This window comes from Arachis ipaensis, chromosome B7, assembly GCF_059453495.1.
Source record: "Arachis ipaensis isolate K30076 ecotype BB chromosome B7, ASM5945349v1, whole genome shotgun sequence".
Taxonomy (NCBI): Eukaryota; Viridiplantae; Streptophyta; class Magnoliopsida; order Fabales; family Fabaceae; genus Arachis; species Arachis ipaensis.
This window is the reverse complement of record NC_142442.1, coordinates 10,796,853-10,817,618: the sequence shown is the minus strand read 5'-3', so window position 1 is coordinate 10,817,618 and position 20,766 is coordinate 10,796,853. Positions and strand designations below refer to the sequence as shown.

At 36.0% G+C, this 20,766-nt stretch overlaps 2 protein-coding genes, 1 non-coding gene and 1 pseudogene across 6 annotated transcripts; 2 read left to right on the top strand and 2 right to left on the bottom strand.

Moving 5' to 3' along the window:
- Window positions 1-111: 111 nt before the first annotated feature.
- On the bottom strand, window positions 112-2,308 carry LOC107609186 (uncharacterized). Of its 2 annotated transcripts, none has more exons than XM_016311053.3 (2): window positions 1,056-2,308; window positions 112-408 (listed from the first exon to the last, which is right to left on the bottom strand). In XM_016311053.3, the coding sequence occupies exons 1-2, from the start codon at window positions 2,245-2,247 to the stop codon at window positions 353-355; spliced, it is 1,248 nt and encodes a 415-aa protein (XP_016166539.2). In that variant the 5' UTR covers window positions 2,248-2,308; the 3' UTR covers window positions 112-352. The 2 variants fall into 2 exon arrangements, with proteins under 2 accessions (XP_016166539.2, XP_088350238.1); XM_088494112.1 differs by having other exon boundaries at window positions 270-408; window positions 1,038-2,247.
- A 286-nt stretch (window positions 2,309-2,594) lies between these two features.
- On the top strand, window positions 2,595-5,006 carry LOC107609187 (uncharacterized). 3 transcript variants are annotated; one of them, XR_015892347.1, is made up of 5 exons: window positions 2,595-2,885; window positions 2,972-3,067; window positions 3,660-3,737; window positions 3,888-4,337; window positions 4,503-5,006. It is a non-coding gene; the product is annotated as an uncharacterized LOC107609187 (transcript). The 3 variants fall into 3 exon arrangements; XR_015892346.1 differs by having other exon boundaries at window positions 3,654-3,737; XR_015892345.1 differs by having other exon boundaries at window positions 3,630-3,737.
- A 743-nt stretch (window positions 5,007-5,749) lies between these two features.
- On the top strand, window positions 5,750-7,881 carry LOC148550332 (uncharacterized; annotated as a pseudogene).
- A 10,070-nt stretch (window positions 7,882-17,951) lies between these two features.
- LOC148550331 (uncharacterized) lies at window positions 17,952-20,491 on the bottom strand. Its single transcript, XM_088494434.1, has 3 exons — window positions 20,453-20,491; window positions 19,341-19,442; window positions 17,952-18,407 (listed from the first exon to the last, which is right to left on the bottom strand). The coding sequence occupies exons 1-3, from the start codon at window positions 20,489-20,491 to the stop codon at window positions 17,952-17,954; spliced, it is 597 nt and encodes a 198-aa protein (XP_088350560.1).
- Between the last annotated feature and the right edge of the window lie 275 nt (window positions 20,492-20,766).

Sequence of the window (20,766 nt, the reverse complement as noted above, 5' to 3'; positions counted from 1 at the left end):
AGAAGGAACGTTCTCGGTGGTGCGAATTGGACCTGAAGAGGAGGAAGGATCGTTGGGTAGTGAGGGAAAGTGTGTAACTTTGGGGTTTTGGTCAGAGGAAGATGGTGATGGTCAAACGATTCCTATGAGGAAAACATGGGGCTGTGTGGATTTCCATTGTCAATTCAATGCAACAAAAATGTCCCTCAACAGCAATATCCATCTTCTGAGGCTGAAGACAAGTTTGGATTTGGTTGGAAACCAGTGGCAATAGGATATGCATGTGGAATGGTATTTGGAATTGGCTTGGGATGCTGTGTTTTCTCAATTGGAAAACCTCAATGGCTTGTGATCATCTTTGGAGGCAAAAGAATTAAAAGGAGGAGCCGTGGAAACCGGCGTGCAAGAACAACTTAGTGGCCACAACTTCTGCATGAGAAATCTGTTTCAGGTTTTTGTTGTAACATAAATGTGCAATAATTAAGTTTGTATGTTATGCTGCTGTGTCTTTTTATATTTCGTTTGAGGCTTTAATTTGGTTGTTTCTGTTTATGTCTTTTTATATTTGTAAGTATATTGTTACATATATATGATGCTGCAAGTAAATTATGATATTTTTCTTTTTTTTCATGCATATCTAACAACACTCATTGATTTTGCTTCATTCTACTGGTTAAGTGTTCCAACTTCTAACCAAGCACACATTTGTCAATATCTTAAGAAATCTATTTCTCTGTTTTAATTTAAACTTGGCCATCAAGACTCAAAACAGAGAAGATTATTGTTATAAAAACAGATGTATTATAGTGATGAGAAGTTGAAGAAAAAAGCAAAGTAAGAAGCAGTTTTTGCAAATCAATCTAAAGCTCAATTATAGGAATATTGGATAGTAGCAATAGCAAGTTATAAAATGATCAAAACAGAACGCAAAAAGAATAACAAAACAAATTATGCTTGATACAAAATCTGCCAGAGGACTCAACAAATGAAAACAACACATGGCAGCCACCAAGAGTTAAATCAAGCAGTGAAATCTAACAGTAAATCCTAACAATAACCTTAAGCAGCCTTCTTACTTTTCTTGGCCCTCACTTTCTTTTTCAAATCAGCTTCTTCTGACTTCAATAGAGATAGTTTCTTCTTGATATTCTTCCCCTTCTTTCCTGAATCTCCATCCTCAACCTGTTTACCACTTCTCTTAACAGATTTTTTCAATTCTTTGACACTGCTCAACTCACTCAATGCCCCTTTCTTCCTCTTCTTATTCGCCAATTCTCCACTACCTTTTCCAGCGTCCTTTAAATCTTCCTCCATAACAACACCACCACCATCATCCTCACTACCTGCCAAATCTTCAACATTATCCTCACCAACTTCACTATCCATGTATCTAACTTCATGAATCCTCCCCTTTTTCTTCTTCACCGCCTTCGCGCCACTATGGTCTTCGCCCTCTTCCTCCTCCTCCATCGTCTGCTTCTCTTTCTCCGCCTCCTCAACCTTACTTCCCTCAATCCTCAACTTCACCTCCGGAACAGCCTGGAAAACAGGCAGCGCCAGCGACTCGTAAAGCTTAACATGCAAGGACCTCACATTCGCCCACTTCTTCGGCACAACCTCAACAACCCCCTCAATGGCAGCCATCATATTCTCAACAATCTGCTCGCTCTCCATGGAAACCTTGGCAACCTTCACAACACAACAAGTCCCCGTTCCAAGAAACAGAAGCGCCGACGAACACGCCTTATCCACCTGCTCCTTCCAATTCTTCTTAGTCAAGTCCACCTGCACCGGCACCTTCTTCTTCTTAAAGAATTTCTTCCCCAACAGCCTGGGCATCAAAGGCACCACTCTCTTATCAGCGAAAAAAAGATCATATGAATCACAGAGCTTCCGCTTCGCCTCAAAAGGGCGGTAATCGGAGGCCAGCTTCGACAACCTGAGGACCTTGGAAACGGCGACGTTATCGGCCTTGATCTTCTTTTGAGCTTCTTGTTTAGTGAGTTTGGATTTGGACCTGTCGTCGATGATGAGGCAAGTTTCGTTGAAGGGAGAGAGGAGAGAGTGGGGTAAAGGGACCTTGTAAGGGTTAACGCGGGATTTGTGAGGGATGGTTTTCAGAGTGACGACTAAGTAAACGAATTCTTCGTCGGCGTCGAAGAGTTTGGATTTGTGAGACTCGGAATTGGAATCTCGCCACTTCAGGAGAGCCTCCACGGCGTTCTTCACCGTCTCGGTGGGTATTCTTGGAGAGGCTGCGGAAGCCATTTCGGAGAGAGAGGAAGAAGGAGAATGGGTGCGGGGCGGGTAATCAGGGTTTTGGATTTTTGCCTTTGAGGTTTTAGAGGGAGTCTGAGCTGTTTTTTTTTTAAAAAGAACAAATTAATTTTTCTCAGTTTACTTTTTCCCCTTTCCCCCCTTTGGCCATCAAAATATCATATCAGAGAAAGGTTTTGCCCCTTGCCTTCGCAATTCATCTTCGAATTGTTCAAAACCCTAACCTTAACACACCCACACTCACACTCACTCACCATCACTCACCGCTGCCACCACGCTCCCTTTCACACACACACACACCCCCCCAGATCCGAGAGAAAGTGTGAACCAGAGGGAGGAGAGGAGGGAGACGTTGATGAGAGGGCGCTAGCGAGAGAACAGAGAGTGAGAAGGGGTCACCGCCGCAACTCCGCTGCAGCCGCCGCCATCGCCGTCGTGGAGCAGGGAGCCCGGAGGAGAGAGAGACGATTCGCAAACGAGATGGAGAGAGAGGACGAAGACGCGACGCAAGAGAGAAGGAGGCTGTTCCGCCGTGCACTGTCGTCGCTCCTGGGGTCGATTGAAGCCGCCGCCGCTGCTAGGACTTGCCGTGCTTTTGTCCTCACTTTCGGCTTCTACGATTACTTCCTGTCCGTACTCCTAACCTCTCACTCTTCAACTTTCATTTCATTGTCACTTGAATGTCAATTTCAATTTCGATTCGATGTCTCTGTAGGCAACAATATATTTTCGTCTGTGGTTGAACTCTAAAGAGCACATTGAATCATGATTGATTTAACTTATAGCTCATGCTGAAGAATTGAGGCAACTGGTTAGTGTTTATCTTATTGGTGCTGCATACATTACATGATTTGAGTTATAATTTTTTACTGTTTGTTAGCTTGTTGTTTGAGTTAAAATTGTCATTGATATAATTATTGGTGGGATTAACTAGAAACGTGTAAAATGCCTTTGCTTTGTTTTGTTAACATTGATCTAAGAAATCTTTGCATTATGGTTCGAATTTTGTTAGACAATATGTTTTATCTTAGGTACACAAGCTTCTTGGCAGTTGCTGTTGGAATTGTACTCTTTCTTTTGGTGGATTTTTTGCTGTTCTAATATGTTTCTTTTTTTTTTTTTTGGGGGGGGGGGGTGCTAATTCTGATTTTTATGGTTTTTAATTTTTGTAATTTCTATTTCTTCCTTCGTTAGAGTTTGCTTTTTGATTTTATATTTTGCATATTGCTTCATCAGGGTTTGTTGATTTTCCTATATTTTGCTGATTGAATCCATATAATTACCATAGTTTTTTTACATGTGGTAGCTTTATCTGATCCATGTGGCATTACTTGCATTTTGCATTTCATGATTTGTTTGTATTTCTTCTTTAGATGACTCCTATCCTTTCTCTCAAGTTCCAGTGATTGCTTCACGTGTTATAAGTTGTATATGATGCCATTGGAACTCTAGCTGAAGCTGTTGGTGGGGAGCTGAATCAGGTATGTTATTTTTAATAGCTTCCCATGGAAGGGTAAGCAACCTTCCCTACATAGAAGTTTCTTTTTCTCTTTTTCTCTTGAATTATTTTTCTTGCATTCTTTTGTGTCTAATGAATTTCCATACGAAATGCTTCTTTCCTTGTTTTGCAGCCTGTTTATCTTGACATTCTCATGCCACCATTAATAGGGAAATGGTGGCCCATGAACATCATGATGACAACGACGAGGAGAAAATGACACCGTTCTTGGTGGCAGCAAAGTACGGCATAGTTGAATTGGTGGAAGAGATTCAATCCAGGATACCAAGTGCCATCTACAACCCCAACTTAAGGAAGCGAAACGTGTTACTGGTAGCAGTGATAAATAAGCAACCCCTTGTCATTGAGAAATTGAGGAAGATAATATCGACTTCGAAACCAAAAGTTTGGGAGAACATGGTGCTGGCAACAGATTATAAGGAGAACACAATGTTGCACTTGGCGGCAAAACAGCCTCTTGGCAAGGACAGTGTCTCTTGAACGAGAAGATGAAGATGATGATAACGAGGAGACCAAGTCTGACAACCAGGACTCAAAAGAGAACCAGATTTTTAAACTCGAGGTAATCAATTTGTTGCTGCCTGAAGATTCTCACTCAAAATCTTAGCTTGTGTTTATTGAATTTAGAGTGTGTGGAAATAAGCAAGTTAAATGATACTGCAAAACTATAGTAATTTTTTTTCACCCGGTAGGTTTATTTTGCAACTATTTTTGTATTTTGCTGCAGATACTAGCTGGAAATGCCAGAAAAGTGAGCGCTGTTCGGTTCGAAAGGATAAATGGTGAGGATGAGATGTTGGAGGCCAAAGAAGTAACTCACTTTGTCCCTAAAATTGTGAAGAGAAAATGGAATAATGGTGAGGACTCGGACGATGCAGACTACGATGGAGATGCATTTGCGAAGAGACCGCAGCACGAGATTTCTAGCGACTATATAGATGATCAGGAAAATTCTGACAGAGATTAAGGTTCACTCTTTTCATTTTTTGTTCTTCTTTAGATCTATTTGGCATGTTTTGGTGCCATTTTTGCAACACCATGTAAGATGGGAAGGTACATATTGAAAATGAGAATCAATAATGTGAACACATTCATAATTTTGTTCAAAAGAGAATGGGGGGTGTTTACACCAATAAGCCTTGTAACTCAATTGAGATTAGCCCTTTTTGCAAGTTTTGAAATCATGGGTGTGATGATCATCATCATAATGAGGGATTGATCTTCTACTTAACTCCTTTATCATTTGTTTGCACATTTAATGTCAATGTACCACCAAAAGAAAACTCAGGTGAAAATTTTCATGAATTAGTTTCATGTGCAAACTTACCCATCGAATTTATTTATGAAAAGTTTTCTTTTTTTTTAATCCGCTAATCAAGAACTTTTTTTTTGACAAAAATTTTATATATTAAATAATTTCGGATAAACGGTGGAGTATATCACTTTTCATATTAGTATTAAAAAAAATGAGTTAATCTTAACATCCCAAAATGGTGCAACTAAAATATAGCAAAGTATCTAAAACTATCACTAGAACTATATTGAATAGAGAGAACAAAACGTGCTTGAATATCAATATTTTAATATGAATAACAAAATGCTCATTGAGACATTGAGTCAAAGTTTAGCTTCCTTTAAAAAAAAAGGTCTTTGTTTCCGTGTGGAACTGTGGATCCCCCGCCTAGGTTGCTATATAATATAGTCTTATGTTATTATTATTTCTTTGTCGTTTTACTTTTTGGTATCCAAATCCAACAACTATTTGGTGTTCATATTGCAGAGCTAGCTGTTGCAGCGGTAAAACTATGATCATATATAAATTGTTAACATAACCAATATTAAAAAATGTTCATGTGTGTTTTAGTTTAGAGTAGAAATGATGTACTTAAGATTAGTTAATTGGATTGCATTGCATCTTAGTTGGCTATAAATCCTCATTAGTTGCTTGTTATTTTCCATTCTATCATTCTTGCCTCTGTTTTCAGTCCCAAGTAAACCAGTTTCTGTTGAACCAAATCAATATCAGGCCATGGGGTCTCTTTTGTTGCTGCAATTTCAAATCATTTTGTGTCTACATATGTTCTTCACTTCTTTCTCTTCGTCTTCGTCTTTGTCTCTGCCTTTATGCCATCCTGACCAAAACTCTGCCTTGCTTCAACTCAAGAACTCGCTAAAAGTTGATGGATGGGAAAATGGAACAGATTGCTGTTCGTGGCCTGCTGTCACGTGTGAATCCACGTCTGGTCACGTGATTGGTCTCGACCTCAGCTGGCATGGGCTTGAAGGTAAAAACAATTCTACAAGTAGTCTTTTCCATCTTACTCATCTCCAAAAGATCAACCTTGCTCACAATAGTTTCTATGGTCCTCTATTACCATCTCAGTTTGGCGGGTTTGTGAATCTTACACACTTGAACTTGTCTTGGTGTTCTTTTGAAGGTGATATTCCTTCTAAAATCTCATATCTTTCCAAATTAGTCTCATTAGATCTCTCAGGTAACTTAAATCTAAAGTGGACAGAAACCACTTGGAAGAGGCTGCTGCGAAATGCAGAGATCTTTCTAGATTATACAGATATGTCATCAATTCGTCTAAGTTCTTTGTCTTTAATCACCAATTGGTCTTTCTCTTCGGTTACTCTTGGTCTTAGTAACACAAATATAACGGGATATTTGACAAGTGATATTCTTTGTTTGCCCAATCTTAAAGAGCTACATCTATATGGAAACACATACCTTCAAGTCCATGTTTCTAGATTGAATTGCAATGCTTCTGTTAGTATTTTGGATCTTTCATTTTGTGAGTTCCAAGGATCAATGATCCCTTCATCTTTCTCTAATCTCACATATCTCACTTCTTTGACTTTGTTTGAATGTGGCCTTAATGGTTCAATTCCCTCTTCACTTTCAAACCTTCAACATCTCACTCACTTGGACCTTTCATCTAATAGTATCTTCGGCTCGATCCTATCCTCATTTTCAAACCTTCAACATCTCACTTACTTGGATCTTTCAAACAATAATCTAACCGGTGCAGTCCCAGCATCTTTCTCAAAGCTAGAGCTTCTCACTCATTTAGACCTTTCATCCAATGAACTCTGGTTCAATCCCTTCATCTCTTTGGAAGCTTCAAGATCTTGTTGTCTTGGATCTTTCTTACAATGAACTAAGTGGTCAACTTCCAGATATATTTGGTGGGCTAAATAAACTGCAAACTCTCAATCTTGGGAAAAACAAAATACAGGGAAAGTTGCCATTCTCATTGTTTACATTGACTCAACTTTCCATCTTGGATTTTTCTTCTAATAAATTTGAAGGGCCCTTACCTAATCAAATAGCAGGTTTTTCAAATCTGACTGAATTATATCTGGATGACAACTTGTTAAATGGGACAATTCCTTCTTGGTGTTTATCTTTGCCGCTTTTGAAACATTTAAACCTTTCAAGTAACCAATTCACAGGAAATCTAAGTGAAATCTCATCTTATTCCTTGCTGTACTTAAATTTATGCGGCAACAAAATTCATGGAGATATTCAAAAGTCGATTTTCGACCTTGTGAACCTCACTGAATTGTGTTTGTCATCAGATAACCATGGTGGTTTTGTCAAATTTTCACTCTTCTCCAAACTTCAGAACTTGAGTTCTCTTACTCTTTCAGGCTATGAATCAATATCACTAAAATCTGATGTCAATGCCAATTACACTTTCTCCAATTTGGAAATGTTGCACTTATCTTCCAACACCATGCTTGACTTTCCAAAGTTCTCAGGAAAATTTCCGAGGTTGCTCATACTTGATTTATCCAATAACAAGCTCCAAGGTAAAGTGCCCAAATGGATACATGATTTGGATTCTTTATATCATTTGAACCTCTCAACAAACCAATTGACATCAATAGAAAAATTCTCATGGCATGGCCTGCAATACCTTGATCTTAGTTCTAACTTGATGACCAATGAGATTTCATCCATCTTATGCAATATAAGTTCTCTCGAGGTTGTCGACTTGTCCAACAACTATTTCACAGGAACAATTCCACAATGCCTTTCCAACTTATCATATCTTGAAGTTTTGGATCTACGGATGAACAAACTCTATGGCACTTGATAGGAATAAAACACATAATTCCCTACTTGCAAGAATCAGAGGAGCAACAATATTCACTCACAACAAATATTAACACCAGCACAATAATACCCAATAGTAGCGAAAAAATCACATAAACCAGAAATTAGAAACAAGCTAACATACCAAGATTTTTAACGTGGAAAACCTCCTCAATGAGAGAAGTAAAAACCACGAGTCACCAAGACCAGGATATAGCTTCACTATGATGAAAAATAGGGTACAAGAGAGTCACAAATTACTGCACAAAACGTGCATACAACAAGCGAAACAACCTAAGCTTCAAAGCTTACAAAACAAGAACAAGAAGATGAAAATACCACAAAAACAGAGCTACTGTGCGTGGCCAATATCTCCAGCTACAGATGTCAAATTAAAGATCCGAACGGTGAAATCAAAGAACCAGATGTGTAGAACACACTGTCCAAATTTGAGCTCGATCCAACGGTTAACGAATCTGCAGTGACCAATTTACAGAGACAGATTTGTGTATGTGCGAAAATAACTTTCTCTCTTCTCTTCTCTCTAGTGTTTGGTGTTCTCCTTACAAATGAGACCTCTCTCACTCAACCCTAACTCACCTCAGCCACTTCAACTATTCATGGGCTTGGATACTAGCATTTGGGCTTTTTCTTCACATAGGAAGGGAGTCAAAAAACCCAACAAATCTCCCCCTCACGACTATGTGGAGGTAACCGCCAATCCGACGATTAAGCAACAAACTTCAAACTTCCATCTTGGTAATACCTTGGTCATCATATCAGAACCATTCTCATCAGTATGAACCTTTTCAAATTCCAACAACTCAGCATCCAAAACATCACGTATCCAATGATACCTCACATCAATATGTTTGGACCGAGAATGAAAAGTAGAATTTTTACCAAGATGTATAGCACTTTAACTATCACAAAACAACACATACCTCTCTTGAGTAGACCCGAGTTCCTTCAAGAATTTCTTCATCCAAAGCATCTCCTTGCACGCTTCGGTAATGGCAATAAACTTGGCCTCCGTAGTAGACAAAGCAACACATTTTTGCAATCTTGATTGCCAAGACACAGCTCCACCCGCAAAGTTGACCAAGAAGCCTGAAATGGATCTTCTAGAGTCAATATCTCCTGCCATATCTGAGTCAGTGTAACCAACTAGAATAGGCTTATCACTTCCATAACACAACTTCATGTTAGAAGTACCACGAAGATATCTCATTATCCATTTTATAACATTCCAATGCTCTCTTCCTGGGTTTGAAACAAAACGGCTAACACAACCAACAGCATGAGCTATATCCGGTCTTGTGCACACCATAGCATACATTAAACTACCCACGGCTGATGCATATGGAACTTTTTCCATGTCTTTCTTCTCTTCATCACTTGATGGACTTTGCTTGCAACTCAATTTGAAGTGTGTAGCAAGAGGAGTACTAACGGCCTTTGCTTTCTCCATTTGAAACCTGTGCAACATTGTCTCTATGCATTTCTCTTGTGACAACCAAAGTTTCTTCTCCTTTCTATCACGCTCGATTCTTATGCCAAGAATCTCCTTTGCTGGCCCAAGGTCCTTCATTGCAAATGACATTGTAAGTTGCTTCTTCAACATATCAATCCTAGAAGCATTCTGACCAACAATAAGCATGTCATCAACATATATCAAAAGGATAATAAAATCATTACTAGCAAATTGTTTAACAAATACACAATGATCAGAAGTAGTCTTCTTGCAGCCTTGTTCTGCCATAACAGACTCGAACTTCTTGTACCATTGTCTTGGAGCTTGCTTCAAGCCATACAAGCTCTTCTTCAGCTTGCAAACGTGATCCTCTTTGCCTTTTACCTTGAAACCTTCAGGTTGTTCCATGTAAATTTCATCCTTAAGATCACCATGAAGGAAAGAAGTTTTCACATTCATCTGCTCTATCTCTAAATCAAGACTTGCAGCCAAACTCAAAACAGTCCTAATAGAAGATCTTCTCACAACCGATGAAAAGATTTCATTATAGTCAACTCCCTTTTTCTGCCTGTAGCCCTTGACTACCAATCTAGCCTTGTACCTTGGATATTGAGAATTTTCTTCATGCTTCAACCTATAAACTCACCTGTTCTGCAAAGCTTTCTTCCCTTTTGGCAACTTCACAAGCTCAAATGTTTGATTATCATGCAAGGATTTCATTTCATCTTGCATTGCATCAAACCATTTCTTATTGTCGTCACCTTCCATAGCTTCCTCATAACATTCAGGTTCTCCCCCATCAGTCAAGGTCACATATCCATCAGTAAATGTTACATACTCACTAGAAGGATACCTCGTTGAAGGTCGTCGCTCTCTAGTAGACCTCCTAGGATGGAAACCTGGTGGATCTTCAGGTAACTCAGGTTGATTATCAGCATCATCATCAACTGGAGCATCAATCGGATCTCCCATCTCCTGGTCATCAGGAACCAAAGGCTCATTTTGCTGCATATGCTCCTGATCTTGATTCTCTGCTAGTTTTGACGAAGGAGGCTGGACTGGATCTACATCAGTCAAGTCACTTCTCTCTTGTGATTGACTCTTCTCTGCCTTGTCAATATCTTCAATGGTCTGGTCTTCAACAAACTCTACATCACGGCTTTTTACAAGCTTCTTTTCAACTGGATCATAAAGCCTGTAACCAAACTCATCTTGACCATACCCAATAAAAATGCACTGCCTTGTCTTCACATCCAACTTGGACCTCTCATCCTTTGGAACATGAACAAATGCTTTGCATCCAAAGACTCTCAAGTGACCATACGAGACATCTTTGCCTGACCAAACATGATCCGAAACATCATTGTCCAAAGCAATTGTAGGACTCAAATTAATCACATGAGCCGCTGTAAGTAGCGCTTCACCCTAAAAGACTTTAGGTAGCTTAGCTTCAGTAAGCATACACCTAACTCTTTCAATCAGTGTTCTATTCATCCTTTCTGCCAAACCATTCAACTGAGGTATTTTAGGATGTGTCTTTTCATGCCTAATGTCTTGCTGCTTGCAATACACATCAAATGGTCCACAATACTCACCACCATTATCAGTGCGAATACATTTAAGCTTTTTACCTGTTTGCCTCTCAACCAAAGCTTGAAATTGTTTAAACTTTTCCAAAGCTTGGTTCTTCGTTTTCAAAGCATAAGTCCAAATCTTTCTTGAATGATCATCAATAAAAGTAATAAAGTAAATAGCTCCACTAAAATACCGTACCTTCAAAGGACCACAAATATCGGAGTGCACCAATTCCAAAAAGTCTAATTTTCTTGAAGGTTGATGCTTCTTGAAGGATAATCTTCTTTGTTTGCCAGCCATGCAATGAGAACATTTCTCCAACTCTGCATTCTTCAAACCTGAAAGAGCATCCTTTCGAGCCAAATAGCTAAGTCCTTTTTCACTAATATGACCAAGTCTTCTGTGCCACAAGCTACAAACTTCTTTACTTTCAATCGCATTCACACTACCTTTTGCAATCATGGCATGCATCACATACAAACTTGAAGTACCTTTTTCTCGAGCCACCACTAAGTTGCCTTTAGTAAGCTTCCATTGTCCAAAGCCGAAAGTGTTTACAAAGCCTTCATTATCAAGCCTTTTAATTGAAACCAAATTCAAGCGAACATCTAGAGCGTGTCTAACATCTTTGAGTAGTAGCTTCATTCTCATATTAGTCTCTAGACAAACATCTCCTATACCAATAACCTTAGCCAAGCCATCATTACCCATCTTAAGTACTCCAAAATTACCTGGAGTATAAGAAGTGAAGAACTCCTTCTTCGGTGTAACATGTATTGAGGCGCCACTATCAATTACCCAGCTGAACTCATCATCAGAAACAAGATTGACCTTGTACTCGTAATCAGCAATATCAACAGTAAGAAGATCATCTGAAATAGAAGATACACGATCATTACCACTATCATCCTTCTTTTCTTGCTTACCTTTATTTTTCTTTTTCCAAAGATAGCAATATTTTTGAACGTGACCCATTTTGTGACAATAGTGACACTCAACATTCTTGTATCTTCCTTTGGATTTGCTCCTGCTTTTACTTCTACCCTTTTGAACTCTATTCTGATTTCTCCCCCTGGTTTCGGTGACTAACATTTCAGAGTGTGACGAAGAATTCTGCATCTTCCTTCTCATATCTTCATTTAAAATGCCACCTTTAACAAGTTGCATGCTCACTTTACCATTCGGAGCAGAATTAGTAAGAGAGATACGAAATGTCTCCCAAGAATCTGGTAGAGTATTTAGCAACCACAATCCTTGAACTTCATCTTCAAACTTGATTCCCATGCTTGACAACTGATCCAGAACCCCTTGAAATTCATTCAAGTGATCCAATACTTGTGACCCCTCCTTGTATCTCAAATTCATCAACATATTCAACAAGTACAATTTATTATTGCCAGACTTAGAAGCATACAAGGATTCAATTTGATTCCAAAAAGCCCTAGCATGAGTCTCATTAGCAATGTGATTGTAAACATTATCATCCACCTATTGCCTAATAAAACCACAAACTTGTTGGTGTTCAAACTCCCATTCTTCATCTGTTTTAGATTCTGATTTTTGTGTAGAAAATACGGGTAAATGTAGATTTTTTACAAACAACAAATCTTTCATTTTGCCCTTCCATAGATGGTAATTAGTGCCATTTAAATTTATCATCCTAGTAGAATTATTTGCCTCCATCTTTCAAGCAAGTTATAACCAAATACCCAAAACTGAGCTCTGATACCAATTGATAGGAATAAAACACACAATTCCCTACTTGCAAGAATCAGAGGAGCAACAATATCCACTCACAATAAATATTAACACCAGCACAATAATACCCAATAGCAGCAGAAAAATCACATAAACAAGAAATTAGAAACAAGCTAACACACCAAGATTTTTTACGTGGAAAACCTCCTCAATGAGAGAAGTAAAAACCACGAGTCACCAAGACCAGGATATAGCTTCACTATGATGAAAAATAGGGTACAAGAGAGTCACAAATTACTGCACAAAACGTGCATACAACAAGCCAAACAACCCAAGTTTCAAAGCTTACAAAACAAGAACAAGAAGATGAAAATACCACAAAAATAGAGCTACTGTGAGTGACCAATATCTCCAGCTACAGATGTCAAATTGAAGATCCGATCGGTGAAATTAAAGAACCAGATGTGTAGAACACACTGTCCAAATTTGAGCTCGATCCAACGGTTAACGAATCTGCAGTGACCAATTTACAGAGACAGCTTTATGTATGTGCGAAAATAACTTTCTCTCTTCTCTTCTCTCTAGTGTTTGGTGTTCTCCTTGCAAATGAGACCTCTCTCACTCAACCCTAACTCACCTCAGCCACTTCAACTATTCATAGACTTGGATACTAGCATTTGGGTTTTTTCTCCACATAGGAAGGGAGCCAAAAAACCCAACATTACCTACTCAGACTTTGGCTATGAAGAAGGTTTAGTATATCTTAACTTATCTGTCAACTCCTTTAATAATTGAATCCCTGCAGGATTTGGTAACTTAAAGCATCTTTCCATGTTATATCTATATGCAAACAAGTTTTCTGGTGTCATTCCCATAGAACTTAGTGCACATTCTGCATTAACAGAGCTTTGAGTAGAAAGAAACTTCTTCCATAGGTTAGACCTTTCTGACAATAACTTCTCAAGTACAATCCCTTATGAACTTGAAAACTTGACTTTTTTGAATAGTTTGAACTTGTTCTACAACCATCTCTATGGTCAAGTCCCACTAGGAGGAGTCTTTAGTAACATCACAACAGTTACACTCATTGGAAACAAGGATTTGTAGTAGCATATCTCCCTCAACTGAATCTCCATCTATGTCCAAAGTTGTCCTCAAACAAATACAAGAGCTCTCATAAAAAGAAAATTATTCTCATCATTGTGATTCACGGGCTTTCGATCTCTCATCATTTTTAGTAGTATCTATTGTCTCACAGAAAACTAAGAAATTATCTTCTACCTAATTTAAATATTAATGTAAATTAAAATAAATTCTTACAAAAGTTGCGAGTGGCTGTGATAAATAATTAGTTTTCTAATTAGATTTAATTTATTTTATATAATTTTTAAATTAGTATTTTTTTTAATTAATTACACTCTAAAAATGTTTCTGCTTTCGGTTATTCTGTATATCAGAAACTCACCCAAAAAAAAAAAAACTATATATATAAAAAATCTAAATCATAGTTAGAAAACATCCAAAAATGAAACAGAATATCTATAGCCAACGATAACTTTGTTGAAAGCCATGAGAAAAATGGCTAATATATGTTAGGAATTGAAGTAAAATTCTAATAAGTGTAGGTAAAGGAAAAAGTGAGTAAAGATAAATTATTTAAAGAGGAAAAAAGAAAAAAAAAGTTAAAGTTGGCTATTAAAAAATTTAGCTCTCTATACTTTCGTAAATAAAAATAATAAAAAATATTTAAATTATAATTTTATTAGTTTTGTTTTCATATATATTAATTTGATGGTGATTATTCACATAAAAATATTATTCCGGCATTGCAAGCCGCTAGTCAGCATTGACGGCACACATCTATATGGTAAGTATGGGGGAACGTTGCTAATTGCGATTGCACAGGACGGGAACTCCAACATTCTACCTGTCGCATTCGCACTAGTAGAGGGTGAGAATGCGGAGTCGTGGACATTCTTTCTCTCGCACCTTCGGCAGCACGTGACCCCGCTTCCCGGTCTGCTGGTTATATCGGATAGGCACAACGGCATCAAGTCTGCGCTTGAGGCCCCGGACGGAGGTTGGTTACCACCTTCTGCGTACCGTGCATTCTGCATACGACACGTAGCGGCCAATTTCGCCCTTACCTTCAAGGGCAAAGACGCTAGGAGGCTTCTCGTGAATGCAGCGTACGCGAAGACTGAGGTTGAGTTTGATTACTGGTTTGATATACTGAGGTCTGAAGACCCGGCGATGTGTGAGTGGGCGAACCGTATTGATTACTCCTTGTGGACGCAGCATCGCGATGAGGGGAGGAGATTCGGTCACATGACGACGAATATCTCCGAGTGTGTAAACTCAATCCTCAAGGGTGTAAGAAATCTTCCTGTAGCATCCCTGGTGAAGGCAACATATGGTAGGCTGGCCGAACTCTTTGTTCGTAAGGGGCGAGAGGCTGAGGCCCAGATGGGCACCGGACAGCAGTTCAGTCAGCATTTGGTGAAGTGTATTGAGGCCAACTTGAAGACAGCCAGGTGATTCACGGTGACGTTGTATGACCGTGATAACTCCGAGTTCACCGTATCGGAGACCACTCCGACTGGTACTTTCTCATTGGGTACTTACCGAGTATCGCTTGCCTCCCGGACATGTGACTGCGGGTACTTTCAGGCTCTTCATTTCCCGTGTCAGCACGCACTTGCATGCTGTGCCTACGCACGTGTTAGCTGGAGCTCCTATGTTCATAGCGTCTATCAGATTAGCTCGGTGTTCAATGTCTATCGGATGGGATTCAAACAGGCCAAAACGGTGTGGCCTTTGTCGCCAACCCGGTCACACTAGACGTAGATGCCCACAGGTAGTAGGATCGTCTCAGACAGGGCAAAATTAGTTTCCATGATGTTATTGTTAGTGTTATTCACACGACCGCACTCTCGGACCTTTCTCGCTACCGGAAGGGTTGTAACCTGCCCATCTGCACCATACACATGAGTTACATATACTAATATCTGTGTTTACATTATGCAATAGAGTATTAACATACACGCAATTCTCTAAGTCATATTGAAAAAGAATAGGCCCAGTATAGTACCTCGACGCCAACGGCCAGCTGAACGTCTCATATCCTGCAGGCCTAAACTGAGGAAACCGCCAAAAGATCCAAGACTGCAGTAGCTGGAGCGGGCCCGCTAACTTCACAACATGTCTGTTTGCCACTCTGCACATGAGGGTGATTCGAACTCCTTATATAGTCGAATCACACATAATTCGAACCAGCCTGGTTCGAATTATGAAGGAGTGCATTAGGAGTAATTCGAACCGACCTGGTTCGAATTACATGGACTCGAATACAAAGCATAATTCGAACCACCCTGGTTCGAATTATGTATGAGAGGAGTTCGAACCTTATTGGTTCGAATTATGTATAGGAGAAGTTCGAACCACCTTGGTTCGAATTATTCAAAAAAGTAGAACACTAAATCGAACCATCTTGGTTCGAATTATGAAGGAGTGCAATTCGAACCAGCTTGGTTCGAATTGTATTAAAATACACTTTGGCTCATTGCTGAAACGAAATTGGATTTGGCGCATTTTGGTTACAAGTTTCTTGCTCTGGCTCAATATGATTTTTTGCCCTTATTATTATCATTAAAATTATTAAAAGTATTTTTAATTGATAATTGATAAGTAGTTTAATAGTGTATTAAATATTGATTTGATATAATTATAATGAGGATATGTTGCCAAATTAGTATTATTATATATTATTTATTTAGTATTAATTATAATATAATTACAATAAAATAATTTAGAATAGAAAAAAATTTATTCGTTTTGGAGGGAAAACGGAGGCATGAGAGATCGACACGTCACCTTTAGTAGCTGGGGGAAAACCCAGTTTTAGTATATTAAGTAGATATAAAAATCCTCTACGAAATAATTAAACAAATAAATAAAATTTACTATCTTATTTACTATCATGGAAAATAATAAATTAAATATTTTTTTATTCAAAATTTTAGTGGTAAAAAATATTATAATAAAAATATATTAATGAATTTATTCGTAATAGATATCTAAAAATAACATATTCAATATTTAAGTTTTGTTATTCTTGCTATATCTATATCTTTTATAATAAATACTATTTTAATATTTGTATTTTTTTAACAATTGTAAAAAGATTTTGTTATTAAATTTGTGATTAATTAATTATTTTTATAAAGGTGTCAAAAATGTTTAATATACGAATAGTATTTTGTATTTTAATTAATATAATTATTTAATATTAAAATATTAAACTATTTTATAATAGTTAATTTACCTTTTCATAATAGTTAATTTGTCTGTTTTTTAAAATTTAGTTACAATGTATTTTAAAGCATTTGAAAAAAATTATTAACTAAATTAAATATCAATATAACAAAAGAGGTTAATAATTTAATTTTTCTATATATATTAAGTAAATTAATTTTTTCAATAAATATATATCAATCTTTTTATAAAAAAAGTATACATAAATATAATAAAATAAATTAAATATATGATTTACGAGTAGCACAACTTATACGCTAGAGACTAATAATATAAATAAATATCATTTAGTTAGTATTTATTGTTTGTGTAATTAGAATATAAACTAATTTTATTAAAAAAAATTTTGAATGGTACAATAGTAACATATTTAAACACAAACATAATAATTTTTATATTTAAATAAATTTTTTTAATATGAACTAAAAAAATAATAAAATTATTTTGTTCTTTAAGAATATAGAATAAAATAATTTTATACACTGTATAATAAATTTTTATATATAAAGACCTTTTAAATTAAAAATAGTAATTATTAATCCCAATAAATAAATATCAATAAATTTTATAAATGAATAGTATTTGACCCGGTATAGCCCAGATTTTACACTAGTTTCATTTAAACAATCAATTCTCCAAGGTCCAAACATCAAAACTCAAAAGTCATTCTTGAATATTTTTTTTGGGAGTAGCTCAAGAATAAATCCCATTAATTAGCACGCATGATGCATATACTACATCTTCTAAATAAATGCTAAATTGCAGAAAAAGCACCCTCAGTTTATCTAGAACAAAGTTAAATAAATTAACTATAATGTCTAGGATTGGGCTGTCCAATCCATCTGACAAAAAAAACAAATTAACTACATTAATAAGTAGTTTTTAATTCACTAAAAAATTAATATATAAATCTATTAGACCAAAACAAAAATTTGTACAAAATTGAACCCGAATATATTTAAATAACTAAAAATAAATAAAAAAGAAAAACAAAAATTAGATATAGTTGATCACAAAACCTTTTTAAACTTCTTTAACGTGTCATTGTGAAATTTATTTGGAATTAGGGAGACATCATCGTTTGGGATGAACCAGTCTTTGTTAACTTCTATCAATTGCATTGCAAAAAACTCTGGCCATGTCATATCATTGTGATCTTTATCATCATCACCATCTTCCATTTTGTCATAGTTTGCCTCAATTCCAATAGTAGTAATCAAAGCATCAACCTTTATTTCATCCTTATTATTCTCTAATTGATTTGTTAGTTCTCTCTTAAACTCATCAATCTTTTCATCTCCATTATTATTCTCTAATTGATTTGTTAGTTTTCTCTGAATCTCATCAATCTTTTTATCTCCATTATTGCGTAATTGATTTGCTGATTTATTTTGAATCTCCATCCTTTCATCTTCATTCTCTGATTGTTTAATAAATTCTACTATCCCAACATAATCATTGGCATTCTAATATCAAGAATACAATAATAATATCAAGAACTTGACCTATAGATTCTAATAATAATAATAATAATAATAATAATAATAATAATAATAATGAAAAAAAACATAAAACAAAAACTGCATGCTCACTATTTGTGTGATTTATATGTAACTAGTATATGGTTATAGAAAATAAGGTAGGAAACCGAGTCAAATTAAATATCCAAACTAGCATCATAAATTCAGATTTACTTTAATCTAAAAATTTAATAATTTTTATACACAATTTCAATTGGAAGAAAAAAAAAATACAGAATAATGCTTACAATACGAATACTATAATGAATGTGACATTTGTTGTAAAACGAATTTTTTTTTTCTTTTTGTTAAAGAATAATTATTATTTGACTTTCGCCCAATATATATGCAAATCAAGTTGGTTTCTAAATTAAAGTAAATAAGTAAGGTCTACCAGAAAATAAGTTGTAGTTCTTAAATCAATTACTGAATCTTTAATTATTTTATTTAATTACTCGAACTACTTTATTCGCCTATATTCTTTCAAAATCAAAATCTTTTATTTATTTATTTAGTCTTGCAAATAAGAGAAGCTGTAATTATAAATTAAAACATCTTTGTTCCATTTAAATAAAAGAGCCATTTATTATAAATCTGTAGACAGTAAGATACGCAAATATAGATTTAAATAATCAAAACCAACTCAAACTAATCAGAAATATTGTGTTCAAATAAATAAAAATGTAATTTCTAAATTTGTTATTTCAACGGTCGTATTCAAAGACACCACTATTATTATTGAAAAGAAAGAGTGTGTATGAGATGTTAAATTGAAACTTGAAGACATATAAACACAACTCAATAAGCTATAAAATTAAAATTGAACTTTTTCGTTATAGTTAAAAAAAAATTAAAGACATCAATCAAATCAATATTTACCGGTATTACAGTAGCCACAGTTTCAGGAGCCACAGGTTTCCTTCTCTTTTGACGAGGTTTAATGTTATTCTTTCTAAATCTGCATAAAACATAATTATTTATCTGCAAGAAAATATATAAATACATTAATCTTTGTTTAATTGGAATTGGAGCAAGACAAAAATAATGTAGCATTTATTATATATATATCAACCCAAAAAAAATTATCCAAGGTTGTGTCATTGAGAAACTAAGCATAATATAGTGGTCACTTATGTTGTGTTTTGATTTTGTTTCTTAAATAGAAACAGAAATAATGAGAAGATTAAAATAAAATAAAGACGAATTTTTTTTGTTTTTAGATAGAACACTTTTATAATTCTATGTCCATTAGCAACTAAACCTTTAATCTATCATGGAAACATTACTGAACACAGTCCAACAAGAATTTAGTTTGTACTGGTTCTTTTGATTCAAATTCAAAACCTCTAGTGGTAAGACCTTTAAATTTTTAAAAGTTATTAATAAATTATTATGATGTATTATATTTATTTAAGACTACATTTTAGATATTTTTATATAAAAAATTTAATAAACTCTTATTTACTATTTAGAGTTCTTACAATTAAAAAATAATGAGTATTTTATATGCATTAATTTAATAAATAAATTTTTAACTTTATTTTATAAATAAAAAATAATTAATCTAATTATCATCAATTTTTATTGAATTAATATTTATTCGAAAATAAATTTCAAGTTAGTAATTAAATGATATTTCAAAAATATTTACTTTATATTTAATTTAGTTTTACATTATTACTTTATTTTATTATTTTATTAATAATTTTACACCGCAAAACAATTAACCGTAACCTAACCACCCCATACCCAACGAAAGAAAAGGAAAAAAATAGAAAGGGGGAAAACAGGGGAAGCTTGAAGAAAGAAAAAAAGAAAAAGAAAAGAAAGAAAGACAGAGAAGGGAGAAAGGGTTATCGAGGGAGAAGAGAGGAAGAGAGGGTTGTGTCGGGGAAGAAAAGGAGAGGAAGAGAGGTCTGAGGGAGAAGTGAGTTGCGTCGCAGGGGAGAAGAGGGAGACCGAGCCGTCGCGCCACCACCGAATCATCGCGCCGCCACGCCGCCGCCACCGTCGGGCTGCTGTGCTGCCATCGATACGGTTCAGAGAGGAAGGAAGCGCTACGGTGAGGAAGGGAGCAGGAGCCCATCGCGCTCGCTGCAAGCCCGTCGTCCGTGTCTTGTCGCCGCGCTGGACAAATCTGAATCAGAAAGTTGTTTCCTTTTCTCCTCTGCATTCAATTTCAAAGGCTTTGAATTTGGCTTTTTTTCTTTTTTCTCTAACTTGTTTTCCTTCTCAGCTAGCCATCTTCCCTCCAAATCCTTCCACTTTGTCTCGAAAAGATCGCTTAACTTCGCGGCGGTTCGAT